A 15,979-nucleotide genomic window follows, 5' to 3' on the forward strand; every position below is an offset into this window, starting at 1 on the left:
TAACATTATTATTAGAATTAAAAGAACTGTTAAAAGTATAAGAACCATTCATTCATTCAATTGTATTTATTGAGTGCTCACTATATGAAGAGCACTGTACTACGCAGTTTGGAAAGTACAATTCAGCAATAGAGAGAGACAATCCCTGCCGACAACGAGCTTACAGTCTAAAAGAGGGAGGCAGACGTCAAAACCAGTAAACAGGCATCAATAGCATCAATATAAACAAATAGAATTATAGATATATACACATCAAAACAAACGGGCATTAGCATAAATAAATAGAATTATAGATATGTACACATACACACAAGTGCTATGGGGCGGTGGATACAGCAAAGGGTCAGGGTGATGGGGAGCTGAGGAAAAGGGTGGGCTAAAAGATAGTAAAAAGACATGTCTTTTTAAAATAGACTGCAGCTGCAAATGGAGAAATTCTTTACTGATAGTTTGTACTGTTGACTTACCACTGACATTCTGTACTAGGATTTGTAACAGTTTTAAATGCTGAAGGAAGGACCCTTTCCTAGTTTTTTTCCTCTTTAAATGAAATATTAAATGTGAAGGGGGTGGGGTAAAATGATCAAGGTATGAAATGACCTGTTATGCTATGTTTAACTTAAAAGAAAAGGTACTTTAGTGGGAGATAGAGGTGGGCATATGTATAGTACTTGCATTGTCCTTTAAGATAATAATAATAATGGCATTTGTTAAGCGCTTACTATGTGCCAAGCACTGTTCTTAGCGCTGGAGGGGGTACAAGGTAATCAGATTGTCCCACATGGGGCTCACAGTCTTAATCCCCATTTTACAGATGAGATAACTGAAGCTCAGAGAAGTGAAGTGACTTGCCCAAAGTCACACACCTAACAAGTGGCCGGGCCAGGATTAGAACCCACGACTTCTGACTCCCAAGCTCGGGCTCTTTCCACCTAGCCACGCTGCTTCTCAAGCTCACTGAAAACAAAATCTAGAGTTTTTAGGCATAATGATCTTGCTCACAGTGGGTCAGGAGTTTTGTGATGTTCATATAATCTGTTCAACAACATGGGCTTTCACAGAGACTCATGTTTTCTTGTTTTTCTTTAATTGTTAAAAAACACATGTAGCTGAAGTCTCTCTCTCAGACATTACTTCCAACAAAACTGAAAATGAATACCTAGGTATCTCTAAATATTTTATTAGCTGCAGCCCTTGAGCGCCAGGGTGCAATACCAGAAGAAAGGTTAATTTTTTTACATAATGATTAATGAAAAGATGTATTGTGTTTGAAATTCCCACTAATCCAACTGTTTTGAAGAAAATCATCAACACTGGGCACAAAAAGACAGCTTAACACTGCAAGGAAACATCTGGAAGACAGTCTTGAGCCCCAATAAAATTCAGTAACAGCCTGTTCCACGTTATGGTAGGAACGCTGCCAATAAACAGAGTAGCTTTCAGGAACAGGAAAGAAAGAACAGAGCTCTAGCAAGTTAAAAAAAGGGCCACAGTACAGTGGGATAGAATACATTGGAAAAACAATGTCCAGTTCATCCACAAAATGACTTTTTCAGAATTAGCTTCAGTAAATGAATATGTATATATACACACACACACATTGTTTAATAAAGTCATTTCATATTTTTGCTATTTTTTTCCTTTGGTACACAGTGGCACTCATTTTGGTGCCAATTTAACATTTCTTTTTAATGCAAGGGCTTAAGAAAAAGAAATAAAAACATCATCTGAAAATATATTAACTCCTGTTTTCCAAAAACCGTGTTATATTTTAATGTGCCTAGGATTAGTCGAATCACCTGATTTAATTTTGATGGGTTTGCCTGCAGCCACAATCGTACTGTTTTTTCCCAATTTTTTTCATAAACAACAATAACAGCATCTGCCAGAACCAGAGGAAATTTACAAGTGTGAAAATTAAAACCAAACAACTATTCCATTGCCTTACTGACTGTTTCTAAAATGAAACGAAATTACAAAAATGGGTCCCAAATAAAACTATCGAGGCGATAGGTTATTCATAAATTATATAATACTGTTGATTCATTAAAAAAAACGTGAGCCCCACGTGGGACAATCTGATTACCCTATATCTATCCCAGCGCTTAGAAAGTGCTCTGCACATAGTAAGCGCTTAACAAATACCATAATTATTATATTCTCTCTCTATATATGTATATCTATACAATAGAATTGGTAAGCACAATCCCTCTGCTCAAGAATCTAGAGGGGGGAGACAGGTATTAAAATATGCTAGAAGAGAGGAGTCGGCAGAATATACGGATATATATTTACGTTCCAAAATATACTATTTGTGTATTTTTGGTTCTACCCATTGTTTCATACTAACGTACATTAGACATTATTGAAAACTGGGTGCTTTTTGGTGGTTTTGTTTCTTTGTAATGAAGAAGTTCTCCAAGTCTCCTGAGAGCCGTTTCTCGGTAGCCTATTTCTCTGACTTCCCTAAACGGAACTGAAGCTTTTTCCGTTAGACTGTGCTATACTGCCCTTGGTAAGAGCCATGTGTTTACTTATTTTGAGGACTGTGTCCAACTTGATCAGCCCATCCATACCGCAGCACCCAACAAACTGCACTCTCTCTTTTTCAAAGGTGACCCTTGTCTTCTCTTATGCCGTCGGGTCGTTTCTGACCCGTAGCCTCACCATGGACACATCTCTCTCAGCACGCCCGCTCTCTACCTGCGGTCGTTCTGGTGGTGGATCCTTACAGCTTTTACTGATAGATAAATCCTGTCGTAGGTAAAGATCTGGCTTCAAAAAAAGTGATGCATGACTGACACTTCCATCAAATAATAATTATGGTATTTGTTAAGAGCTTACTACGTGCCCAGCACTGTTCTAAGAGCTGGGATAGATACAAGGCAAGCAGGTTGTCCCCTGTGGAGCTCACAGTCTTAGTCCCCATTTTACAGGTGTGGTACCTGAGGCACAGAGAAGCTAAGTCACACAGCTCACAAATGGCGGAACAGGGATTAGAACCCACCACCTCTGACTGCCAAGCCCGTGCTCATTCCACTGAGCCACGCTGCTTCTACGTACATAGTAGGCACTATATATGAATAAGTAGCAAAGTACTTCCCAAAACCCATCGTTTTCGAGAATTCGTTCTTTTGGGAGGATATTTTAGCAGCCTAAAAATGAAATTTCTTTTCCACTGGACAAATTTTTCCTTTCATTTGTAATATGGATCTTAAACAGGTGCTACAGATGTAGTCACGGCAATGGTAATCAGTGGATTTAACAAGCTATTTCTTAAAGCCCACCTGGGGAGCATTACGCTACTCCTGAATACCAGTATTAAGGGCGACCAAGTAGGTTGTAAAGCGGGTTTTATTGGTGCCCAAATACCTGAGGTTTCACATGCCTTCCCTCTTATTCCCTTAGTGTTTCTCTTTCCTCGACTGTCCTTTCCTTTAGTGGACCCACTTTCCTTTACTTCCTCGCCTAAGCACACCTTTCCCATTTCTAGTTGGCTGAGAAAGCACTTGCTGAGCCAAACTAAATAGGACTTGACAAACGACACCGGTTTTCTTCTCAGAGCAAGAGAAGCGGGAAAGGTACTGGTTACTCTTCTTCTGGCAGATGTCCACGTGGAACATCCTTTTACCAGGAATTAGGGACAAAAGAATATCCATTATGCACCAAAGAGACCCTTATGGAAAAGGCTATCACGGTTTTCCACTTCTGCATCTTTGTTTGGGCTGCAGCATCAAATCAATTATGTGGTTACTGCCTCGGAAGCAGAAGTTGTTAGTTGCCTTGGCAGCAGTGACTCTGTTGCTAATTTGGTGGAGGTCTTTCACCCACCTGGCTGCATAAAAAACATTTTCAAGAATTGTAATATATATTAACCTGATAAAATTTAAAAAGACACAATAACAAAAACTCCTTTGTCTCCGGATAGTGCCCGAGATAGAAAATCAATGGAAAAGACAGGTTAAACCTGGGGCCCAATCACATTACTAGTGTCAGTTTACTAATCCCAGTAAAATAATTCAGACACAAACCTTATTATTGATGATGGCTTCAGAGTCATCAAAAACAAAATCTCCATCATAACTACTAGCAAAACACACAAGGGAAATGAATCCCACAATACATTTAACCCAGGAAGTAGGAAGAATGGACAATGGTATGACGTGGTCCAAACTAGCATCCGACTGCGCCATTTTGAAAAACGTTGCCTCCGAGTTTGATGTTCCAGCATTATGTTGGTTACAAATCTGTAAAAAAATGTAATATGCATTAATACAGATGCTCATAATTGTAAAAAGGTCCTTCATGACACCTAGGAGTGCTTGTATTTGAGCTCTTTTTTTTTTTTTTAATATCAGCATCTAAAGCCCCCCCTAAAAACAAAAGAGACTCAACTGAGCATCGAATCATAAACTCTCACTACTTCCTCCCAAAACGCTGCATTTGATTGAATGGGCAAGTTGAAAAGTAGGGGGTTTTGAGTAGAACACTTGGCTTGAGGGTTTCTGGATAGGGAGATTGGCGGTGTTATCGGGATGGAAGGAGAACTGGGTTTAGAAGGGGAGAGGGGAAGTTCATCTAAGACGTTTTCAGTTTGAGGTCTTGGAAGAAAACCATGGTCCAGACATCCTGGAAGCAAGAGGAAATAATTAGGTCGTAATTTGGTGAGAGTAGGGTGGTAAGAAACCTAGCCCTTATCCATATGGTACGGGATACTTTTTGGTCTTTTTTTATTGTGTGCTGAGTGTTCCTCCATTACTCAGACACTCTGCCAGTCTTCACGTGGATCTCTGGAGTAACGGGGAAGGTCAGGGTACCCCAGTGAAAAGTTCTAGATTTCATCCGAATTGAGTAGACAAGATGGCAGCCATCTGAAGCCACCCCTCCATCTTGGAGTTGTGTGTGATATTACATACGACTTGAGATCTGGTTTTTTAGAGCACCACTGGCCACCTATGTAAGAGGATGGGACTGGAGGGGTAGTTTGGGAGTCAATCACGTAGGGATGGTGGCTGAAGCAATTATCATTAAGAAGGTACTTGTTAAGCACTTGCTATAAGTGGAACACTGTTGTACGTGCCAGAGTTGATACCTGTTAATCAAGTTGGGACACAGTCCCTGTCCCACTTGGGGATCAAAGTTTAAGTAGGACAGAAGCACTGAATCCCCGTAAGACAAATGAGGAGATTGAGGTACATATAAGTTAAGTGACTTGCCCAAGGTCCCCCAGCAGGCAAATGCCATTAGCCAGGATCAGAACTCAGGTCCTCTGACTCCCAGATCCCTGCCGCTCCTCTCTGCAAGCAGATGAACTCTTTGAGAGAGAGAGAGAGAGAGAAGATCATATCTAGAAGATTAAGGAGCCTAAGATGGATCTTTGTGGGATCCCCACAGTATGGAGATAAAAGGTGGAAAGGGAGCCAACAAGTAAGGCTGAGAAGCAGCAGTCAGTGAGGTAGGAAGAGGACCAGGTGAGCACCATGCTGACAAAAAACACCTGTCTGAAAGTATTTCAAAGAGTGGGGAATGGTCCACAAGGTGGCTGCGAGGTCAAGGAGGATTGGGCCATTAGGATTAGACTTGCCTATGAAGAGATCACTGATGACCTGGAGAGTGCAGTCTCCGTGGAGTGAAGGAAGCAAAAATTTGACTGTAGTGGGGCAAGAAGAGAGGCGGCAGAAAGGAAGTCGGGGAGGGTAGAGATGAAGCATTACTTGTAAGTGATGAGCTCTATCATCTGCCTCTTCTGACGAGTGCTATAAAGGTGGGTCAAAACAAAGGGTTAGCACAGAAGTACAAATAAATAATGTTGGTATTTGTTAAGCGCTTACTATGTGCCAAGCACTGTTCTAAGCGCTGGGGTAGACATAGGGAAATCAGGTTGTCCCACGTGGGGCTCACAGTCTTAATCCCCATTTTACAGATGAGGGAACTGAGGCACAGAGAAGTTAAGTGACTTGCCCACAGTCACACAGCCGACAAGTGGCAGAGCTGGGATTCGAACTCATGAGCCCTGACTCCAAAGCCCGTGCTCTTTCCACTGAGCCACGCTGCTTCTCAAGTACAAGGACGTAGATGGCTCGGGGAGGGGGGGCTAGAGGAATCATCAGCTCCAGGAAGAAGCAGATGGCCTCTGAGGGGAAGTGGCCAGGACCAGCCAACCTCTGCCAGCTCCTTTTCCCCAAACCTTTGACATCCAAGGAAGTAGGTTGAAAGTAGGGGAAGTTGGAGGGAAGCCGGAGAGGGTATCTGAGTGAGTTGTCCTTTTTCTTCTCTACTTCAGGTGAGCTACAAGGTGATGAAAAGTTCCTGATTGTAAAGCCAGGATATACACTATTACTATATACTAGAGTATACTATATACTATATCCTATATACCAGGAGTACGCTATTATAATATAAGAACAGTATTTCTCTAGTAGGTGATACCATATACCATCTTTTCCAACCTAAATTTTGGGAAATAAGGTCAAATTCACCTTTATATGTGGCCAAATCAAGCCAGTTAGCTGCTCCCAAAAATGACCATGAGAAAAATCATACATGGTCTAAAAGTACAAGCCAACCATATACAGAACTTTGAAACCATAACAAGGACAAAAATGAAAGGTAAACGAGTTGCTAAATATCTGCACAGTCCCAATCCAGATGAGACTAACAGAGGAATACCTAATTCATTCAGAGGTCTGGAGAAATGATGAAATCCTTTGCCCTGTGGGAGAGAGAATGGGCAGCAGACAACATAAAAAGGCAGCATGATAAAAGTGCCTCAGCTCTAGGAAGACGAAGGGAAACCATAAAGACAAAAACCAAAGCAACAAGCAATTAGCTGGTGAACTGCATCACGGCTACCGACACAGTTAACTTATTTGCTAAATAAAACGCTAAGTCCAAATAAAATTGTTCAAAATACGTAACTAAATTTAGCCCCTATCCGTGGATCTTGCAATGAGCGCTTGGTGAGCATCTGAAACTACCATCTTGGGAAAAAGACTGGACTAACAGGAAAAAATGTACATTGGCATGATGCGGGTCAAATGACCGGGATAGGTGGGACAAGTAAGGAAATAATATATACCTCCGCTTTCCCTCCCAGCCCCCACCTAAAAAAATCCATAAGTTTGGAGGTTTATCAAATAGTCAATATTCAAAGAGAAAAAAAAAAGTGCAAGAGAGTGTGCTTCAGACCATCTAAATACTAAATCACTGGCAGAAGACAAAAACATGAGAACCAAAATCACCTTCCATCATTACTTTTTATCTCATTCCAACAGCAGGCTTTTCTTGCCCTGTCTATCCACACAAAGTGGCGGGGATGGATGAGTATGGAGTGTTTTTGCTGACTTAATACAGTTCTTTTTCTTGCTTCACGGTAATTCTCCCATCTCCATTTTTTTTTCCCCAAGGGTAATGAATTGTTAAGTCAGGCAGCACAAAAAAGCAGAGAAGTAGCATGGCCTAGTGGATTGAGCATAGTCCTGGGAGTCAGAAGGACCTCGGTTCTAATTCTTATTCTGTCACTCGACAGGTGTGTGCCCCCGGGCAAATCACTTCTCTGTACCTCACTCATCTGTAAAATGGGGATTAAGACTGTGAACCCCATGTGGGGCATGGACTGTGCCCAACTTAATTAGCTTACATCTACCCCAGCACTTAGTACAGCATCTGGCATATAGTAAACACTTAAATACCATAATCAAAACAAATCCCCCACCCCGCCTCCGCCCCCAAAACACACTGGGGTAATCAACTAATCAGACTGGACGAAATTCATGTCCCACATGGGGCTCATAGTCTTAACCCTCATTTTACAAGTGAGGTTACTGAGGAACAGAGAAGTTGACTTGCCCAAGTTCACACTGCAGACAAGTGGCAGAGCTGGAATTCGAACTCAGGTCCTCGGACTCCCAGAGCCGTGCCCTTTCCACTGAGCCGTGCTGCTTCCCTTTATCTTCTCTTTCCCGCTCTTTTTCCTCCCTTTTAATACTTCTTTTCTTTTTACAGGGGAGGTAGCTGAGTATTTCACAGGTATTTTAAAAAGACAGTTTGTAGCATTTACTATACCACCTGCCAAACTAGGCCATTAATTAATAATAATAATATTGGTATTTAAGCGCTTACTATGTGCAGAGCACCGTTCTAAGCACTGGGGTAGATACAGGGTCACCAGGTTGTCCCACGTGAGGCTCACAATCCCCATTTTACATATGAGGTCACTTAGGCACAGAGAAGTTAAGTGACTTGCCCACAGTCATACAGCTGACAGGTGGCAGAGCCGGGATTCGAACCCATGACCTCTGACTCCCAAGCCTGGGCTCTTTCCACTGAGCCATGCTGCTTCTCATGAATTTGAATTATGGGTACTTGTGTTTTGTAAGCACTTCTGGGCAATCCTTTCATTCATTCATTCATTCAATAGTATTTATTGAGCGCTTACTATGTGCAGAGCACTGTACTAAGCGCTTGGGATGAACAAGTCGGCAACAGATAGAGACAGTCCCTGCCGTTTGACGGGCTTACAGTCTATCCCTACCGTACACTCAAGGAATGCCTTTTAAGGACTACAAATAGATGATAAGAAGCTTTTTAATGTAATTTTGGGGGTACTCTCTTTTCAACTAACCACTTAGCCTCAAAAAGCTGATTTTTAGGTAACCTGAATTCTGGAATGTGAATATTGAGTGAGAAATAGTCAAAAATTATACCTTAAAATGGTAACAACGTAATTTTGCTTTACCACCTCACCCCTCCTCCTCTTCGACATTTTATTAAGCCACCCGATCAACCGGGTAATGGCCGAACCATTCCGAAAGACACTCTCATCACAACTTCAACCCAAATAACTGGTTTCCCTTGGTGTACCCGGGTTATCTAAGCGGCAAATTGATTTTTGCTTCTGCACTGCCTTAGAAAGGGTCCTCTGACTTTCCTTTCCTTCTTCTCTGTGAAGGCTGCTCTTCAACGGACAGAGCTAGAGCCAAATTGAACCCCAAGGTGCTAAAAGCAAGATACCCAAAGTATAACGGCATCAGATAGGCCATTTGGAACTGAGTTCAGACTTCCTGATTACTAACGAACACTCTAAATCTGAACACTAGAGTTCCTTCTTTGAAGAGTGCTCAATTAAGGGGAAAAAAATGATTTGATCTTTACCAGAGATCAAGATGATGCTCCGATGATCCATTTTAATTTTACCTCAAGGAGAGAAACAATTTGAAGAGAAACCCAGTTGTCTCTTCAGCAGCCTTAAGCCCCGATCTCTTATTTGGGAAGTCCTGAGCTCTTAGAGAAGCAGCGTGGCTTTAGTGGAAAGAGCACGGGCTTGGGAGTCAGGGGACGTGGGTTCTAATCCCAGATCCGCCGCTTGTCTGCTGTGTGACCTCGGACAAGCCACTTAACTTCTCTGGGCCTCAGTCACCCCATCTGTAAAATGGGGATTAAGACTGAGCCCCACAGTCTGATTACCTTGTATCTACCCCACCGCTTAGAACTGTGCTTGGCACATAGTAAGCGCTTTACACTTATACAAATACCGTAATTATTATTATTTATTTATTATTTGGGAAGCCCTGGTCTCTTATTTGGGCTCGCATCGATAAGGGCTACAACTTCCAAAAACAAATTATTAGCTCCCCTAGTAGGGGCGAAAAGAACTTCAGCATCGCAAGCACCGTTTCTTTCTCTTGTAATCATGGTCTGTTTTAAATTTAATAAAATTATGACTGCTACGTTCGGCAAGAGAGTCCATATGTTGTTCCCTACTCACAACACACCATCTGCCCATAACAACTCTCTCAGAAAGTTTCCAACCTGCTCGCTTCTGGCTTTACTCACTTTACAAATTCCCATCTGGGATGGACCTTCCTGGTGGGACATGTTTGAGGAGGAGAAGTGGATGGAGGGAGGGCTACAAGAAGCAGCGTGGCTCAATGGAAAGAGCCCGGGCTTGGCAGTCAGAGGTCATGGGTTCAAATCCAGCTGTGTCAGCTTCTCACCTGTGTGACTTTGGGCAAGTCACTTCACTTCTCTGGTCTCAGTTCCCTCATCTCTAAAATGGGGATGAAGACTGTGAGCCCCATGTCGGACAACCCGATCAGCTTATATCCTCCCCAGCGCTTAGAACAGTGCTTTGCACATAGTAAGTACTTAACAAATGCCTTCATCATTATTATTACAGATCTTTATTGTAAAAATTTTTGAGAGACAGCTTTCCCCTAGGTCAGCATCCCCATCAAGGGAATTAGCAGCGCCTGGGCAAGCCCTGTCAAGAAAAACAGGTGACAACATCCATCTTCCCTTCTTATTTTTGCTTTTTTAAATACCGTGCAAATTTTAAAATCCAGAGTGGAATCGTGCAGAGGATATGCTCGATGTGGGGGAATGGGAGAGGCCCAGTGGTGCCCAGGTTCAGGTTTCTAACTCTGCAGCCCGAAGCTCTTTCGTTAGGTCATTTGCCCCTCTCTATTTTCGTTGGGCAAGGCTGGTAACACTTGAGGATTTACCCTGACCCGGGCTGGCTTAAACCCTCGGGGTAACCCAGCCAAAACACATAAGTGCTTAGTACAGCGCTCTGCACACAGTAAGTGCTCAATCAGTACGACTGAATGAATTTCTGGCCAGTTGAGTGGGTCCAAGGAGTGGTAAAGAAAAGAGTACTGGGCACATAGTAAGCGTTAATAAATACCATCATTATTATCATTATTATGGAGCAGAAGGGGCCGAGTTCCCACGCAGTCACCCCGGGACCCCCAATAAATAGTGACCGGGGAAAGACACCCCACCTGGCTCCCCCCGACCCGGGACTGCGAGCCCGTTGTGGCTCAATGGAAAGAGGCTAGGCTTGGGAGTCAGCGGTCATGGGTTCTAATCCCGCCTCCGCCACTTGTCCGCCGTGTGGCTCTGGGCAAGTCACTTCCACTACCCTGTGCCTCAGTGACCTCATCTGTCAAATGGGGAGGAAGACTGGGAGCCCCAGGTGGGTCCACCTGTGAGCCCGACATCGGGCGGGGATGGTCTCCATCTGTTGCCGAATTGTCCACTCCAAGTGCTTAGTACATTCATTCATTCAATAGTATTTATTGAGCGCTTACTATGTGCAGAGCACTGGACTAAGCGCTTGGAATATACAATTCGGCAACAGATAGAGACAATCCCTGTCCATAAAGCGCTCTGCACCTAATCAGCGCTCCATAAATACTATAGAATGATCACCTTGTATCCTCCCAGCACTTGGAATAGTGCTCTGCATATAGTAAGCGCTTAACAAATAACATCATCATCGTTATTATTACTGTGGGCAGACAGCGGCTCTCTTTCTTGCCGTGCTTAGTAGAGTCTGGAATAGGGCTTTGCATATAGTAAGTGCTTAACCAATATCATCATCATTATTATGGTGGGCAGAGAGCAGCTCTCTTTCTCGCCGTACTTTGCCGTGCTTAGCAGAGCCTGGAACAGTGCTTTGCACATAGTAAGTGCTTACCAAATACCATCATCATGTTCGTTATTATTGTGGGCAGAGAGCGGCCCTCTTTCCTGCCGTACTTTGCCGTGCTTAGTAGAGCTTGGAATATTGCTTTGCACACAGTAAGCGCTTAACCAATACCATCATCATCGTTATTACTGTGGGCAGAGAGTATTCTTGCCCTACTGTGCCGTGCTTAGTAGAGCTTGGAATAGTGCTTTGCACAGAGTAAGTGCTTAACCAATACCATCATCATTATTGGAACAGTGCTTTGCACAGAGTAAGTGCTTAGCCAATAGCATCATCATTATGGGAACAGCGCTTTGCACAGAGTAAGTGCTTAACCAATAGCATCATCATCATCATTATCGTGGGCAGAGGGCGGCTCTCTTTCCTGCCCTACTTTGCCGTGCTTAGTAGAGTTTGGAATAGTGCTTTGCACAGAGTAAGCGCTTAACCAATACCATCATCATTATGGGAACAGCGCTTTGCACAGAGTAAGCGCTTAACCAATAGCATCATCATCATCATTATTATCGTGGGCAGAGAGCGGCTCTCTTTCTTGCCGTGCTTAGTAGAGCCTGGAACAGTGCTTGGCACAGAGTAAGCGCTTAACCACTACCATCCTCATCACTGTTATTATTATGGGCGGAGAGCGGCTCTCTTTCCTGCCCTACTTCGCCGTGCTCAGCAGAGAGAGCGGCTCTCTTTCTTGCCGCACTTTCCGAGGGCTGAGCCGAGCGCTGTGCGCAGTGTAAGCGCTCGATAAATGGGACTGCGCGGTTCTTTGGGGAGGGGAGGCCGGTCCTGGGGGGGGGGGGGGGGGGGGCGCGCGGCGGTCCCGGCTGCAGAGGGGCAGGAGAAGGGGGGGAAAAGGGGGTCGGGCAGAGCAGGGGAGGGGCTCCCGGGGCGGAAGGAGCGACCGCGCCCCCGCCGTTACCTGCAAGGAGCCGCTGCCGGAGCCGCTGCCGGAGCCGGAGCCGGAGCGGCAGCTCCCGCCCGCCGCCCAAACTCCGCCGCTGCTCCGCGCCGGGCCAGCCGGGAGGGGGGGGGGGGCAGCGGCGGGGACGCGCGCGCGCTCCCTCGCCCTCCTCGCTCCCTCCCTCCCTCCCGCTCGCGCGCACGCGCCCCCTACACTCCAAGCACGCGCCCCCCCTCCCGTTCCATCCCTCGGCCCCGCCCGCCTCCTCTCTCCTGCTTTCCGATTGGCCGCCGCCGCCCCCCCTCCTCTCTCCTGCTCTCCGATTGGCCGCAGCCGCCCCCCCTCCCGTCCCATCCCTGGCCCCGTCCGCCTCCTCTCTCCTGCTTTCCGATTGGCCGCCGCCGCCCCCCTCCCGCCTCTCTCCCGCTTTCCGATTGGCCGCCGCCGCCCCCCCCTCCCCTGCTTTCCGATTGGCCGCAGCCGCGCCCTCTTGTTCCATCCCTCGCCCCGCCCGCCTCCTCGCTCCTGCTTTCCGATTGGCCCCAGCCGTCCCCCTCCTCCTCTCTCCTTCTTTCCGATTGGCTGGGCCGCTGGGCGAATGGACTTGTCGGGCCCGGCCCGGCCGCCGAGGGGAAGAGGGGAAGGAGAAAGGGGCAAAGGAAAGGAAGCGGCGGGGCTCAGTGGCAACAGCCCGGGCTTGGCAGTCAGAGGTCATGGGTTCGAATCCCGACTGGTCAGCTGGGTGACTTTGGGCACATCACTTCACTGGGCCTCAGTTCCCTCATCTGTCAAATGGGGATGAAGACTGTGAGCCCCACGTGGGACAACCTGATCACCTTCTATCCACCCCAGCACTTAGAACAGTGCTTTGTACGTAGAAAGCGCTTAACAAATGCTATCATCATTAAAAAGCAGGAATTGTATCTTTTACCCTTCTAATAATAAGGGTATTTCTTAAGCGCTCACTATGTGCCAGGCACTGTTCTAAGCGCTGGGATAGACACAATGTACTTAGGTTCCTCCCACTTGACAGATAGGTTACTGGGCCCAGAGAAGTGAAGTGGCTTGCCCAAGGTCACACAGCAGACAAGTGGCGGAGCTGGGATCGCTTAGTAAATACCAACGACGCATTCATTCATTCAATAGTATTTACTGAGCGCTTACTATTTGCAAAGCACCGCTGACTGTGAACGACTCTCCGCTACATACTTTTCAGCCATCCAGGGACAACCCCAGAGCACGGTGTAATAATAATAATAAAGTGCTTACTACTAGTAATTATAATAATAATGTTGGTATTTGTTAAGCGCTTACTATGGCACCGCACTGTACTAAGCGCTGAGGTGGATACAAGCAAATGGGGTTGGACACTGTCCCTGTCCCACATGGGGTTCACAGTCTCTGTCCCCATTTTACAGATGAGGTAACTGAGGCACAGAGAAGTGAAATGACTCGCCCAAGTGTCACACAGCAGACAAGGGGCAGAGTTGGGATTAGAACCCATGACCTTCTGACTCCCAAACTGGTGCTCTATCCACAACACCAGGCTGCTTCTCACACTATGTGTCAAACACCGCTCTAAACAGTGGGGCAGATGCAGGGCAGTCAGGTTGGGCACGGTTCCTGTCCCACATGGGGTTCACTGTCTTAATCCCCACTTTCCAGATGAGGTAACTGAGGTACGGAGAAGTCAAGTGACTTGCCCAAGGTCACAGGCAGGCAAATGGCAGAGCGGGGATTAGAACCAGCTTCGATGAGGAAAATAGGGCAAGCGTTCTTATAAAATGAGATTGTGTTGACCGAAGGGGACATTGTGTTATCGCTTTAATTGGGATTTACTGGGCTAGGATGTAGAAGGCTTGGAGATTCTACTGACTTTTTCAGTTCAAGTTCCTAAATTGTTGCTTTGTTCACCACTTTACATCCTCACCGCGAGTTAGTACCGTAAAGTTGGAAAAACGGAGAAGCTCTTATGGTACAGACAGGTCAGCAAAGCTGAGATAGAGGTCATGAGGTGCCTTGGTGGATGCCATATTCAGGTGTAAAACTGTTCCTTCCTATAAATAATAACCAAATCGACCCGCGCAGTTGTCGTCATTTTAGATGTATGAGAAAAAGGTTCCCTAAACCCTCACTCATGTTATAATCCAACTGCGTAATTGAAAACACAAGCAGAACTGGATGTAAAGTGATATAGCCGTGACCGTGATTACTACAATTTAACTGTATCTACCCTGTGCAGAGCACTAAACTAAGGAATTGGGAGAATATAAAAAAAAAAGCCACATGATCCCTGCCCTCAAGAAACCTATACTGTAGGTAGAGTCCATGTAACATACGGTATCTTCTGGGGAGGGAAACCCCAAACCCCCTGCCATGGCTGCTTTGGGAGTGAATCCTTTCTTCATCCCCAAACTCAACTACCCCCCTGCTAAATCACTTAGTGCCCCTAAATAATAATTAAATAATAATAATTATGGTATTTGTTAAGCACTTACTATGTGCAGAGCACCTTTCTAAGCGCAGGGGTAGATACAGGGTAATCAGATTGTCCCATGTGGGGCTCACATTTTTTAATCCCCATTTTCACAGATGAGGTAACTGAGGCACAGAGAAGTTAAGTGACTTGCCCAAGGTCACACAGCAGACAAGTGGCAGAGCCGGGATTAGAACCCAAGACCTTTGACTCCCAAGCCCGGGCTCTTTCCACTGTACCACGCTTGCCCTGGTTCTGCAGCTGTTCTCAGGGTATGGGTCTAAATCAGGCACCCACCAAAGAGGCTTCGTCAATTAAAAGTATTCAGCGCTTACTCTGTAAAGAGCACTGTTCTAAGCACCTGGGAGTATCAAGGAATTAGTAGACACAATCCCTGCCTTCAAGAAGCTTGCAGTCAACTTTCTTGGCCACCAAAATTTACTGACTTTGAGGAATCCAGTGCCCTGCAGTTGGAAGCAGTATGGCCTAGAGGAAAGAGCCTAGGCGTCAGAGGATCTGTGTGACCTTGGGCAAGTCACCTGACTTCTCTGGCCTCAGTTTCCTCATCTATAAAATGGGTTTTCAATACCTGTTCTCCCTCCCGTCTAGATTTTTAGCTATGTCTGACCCGATTACCTTGAATCTCCTCCAGGGCTTAGTACAATCCTTGACCTCCTTCTTGCCAAATCCAATGGCTCCTACTCCATTCTAATCCTCCTTGACCTCTCTGCTGCCTTTGACACTGTCGACCATCCCCTCCTCCTCCACCCCTTATCTCACCTTGGCTTCACGGACTCCGTCCTCTCCCGGTTCTCCTCTTACCTCTCTTGCCGGTCATTCTCCTTCGCAGGCGCCTCCTCCCCCTCCCATCCTGTAACTGTTGGAGTTCCTCAAGGGTCAGTTCTTGGCCCTCTTCTGTTCTCCATTTACACTCACTCCCTTGGTGTACTCATCCGCTTTCACGGCTTTGACTACCATCTCTACGCAGATGACACGCAGGTCTACATCTCCGCCCCGTCCTCTCCCCCTCCCTTCGGGCTCGCATCTCCTCCCGCCTCCGGGACGTCTCCACCTGGATGTCGGCCCGCCACCTAAAACTCAACATTAGCAAGACTGAGCT

At 45.8% G+C, this 15,979-nt stretch overlaps 1 protein-coding gene across 1 annotated transcript in view; it reads right to left on the bottom strand.

The window, feature by feature from the left end:
• TMTC4 (transmembrane O-mannosyltransferase targeting cadherins 4) overlaps positions 1 to 12,481 on the bottom strand; it is a 61,947-nt gene extending 49,466 nt beyond the window's left edge. Inside the window, exons 1-2 of the mRNA XM_029072725.2 lie at positions 12,402 to 12,481; positions 4,032 to 4,247 (exon numbers count right to left, since the gene is read on the bottom strand). Coding sequence (XP_028928558.1) covers positions 4,032 to 4,193 — 162 coding nt within the window. The 5' untranslated portion in view covers positions 4,194 to 4,247; positions 12,402 to 12,481. The remainder of the gene's footprint in view (positions 1 to 4,031; positions 4,248 to 12,401) is intronic.
• Positions 12,482 to 15,979: the final 3,498 nt, after the last annotated feature.

The sequence above is a fragment of the Ornithorhynchus anatinus genome, chromosome 10, assembly GCF_004115215.2.
Source record: "Ornithorhynchus anatinus isolate Pmale09 chromosome 10, mOrnAna1.pri.v4, whole genome shotgun sequence".
In the NCBI taxonomy this organism is placed as follows: domain Eukaryota; kingdom Metazoa; phylum Chordata; class Mammalia; order Monotremata; family Ornithorhynchidae; genus Ornithorhynchus; species Ornithorhynchus anatinus.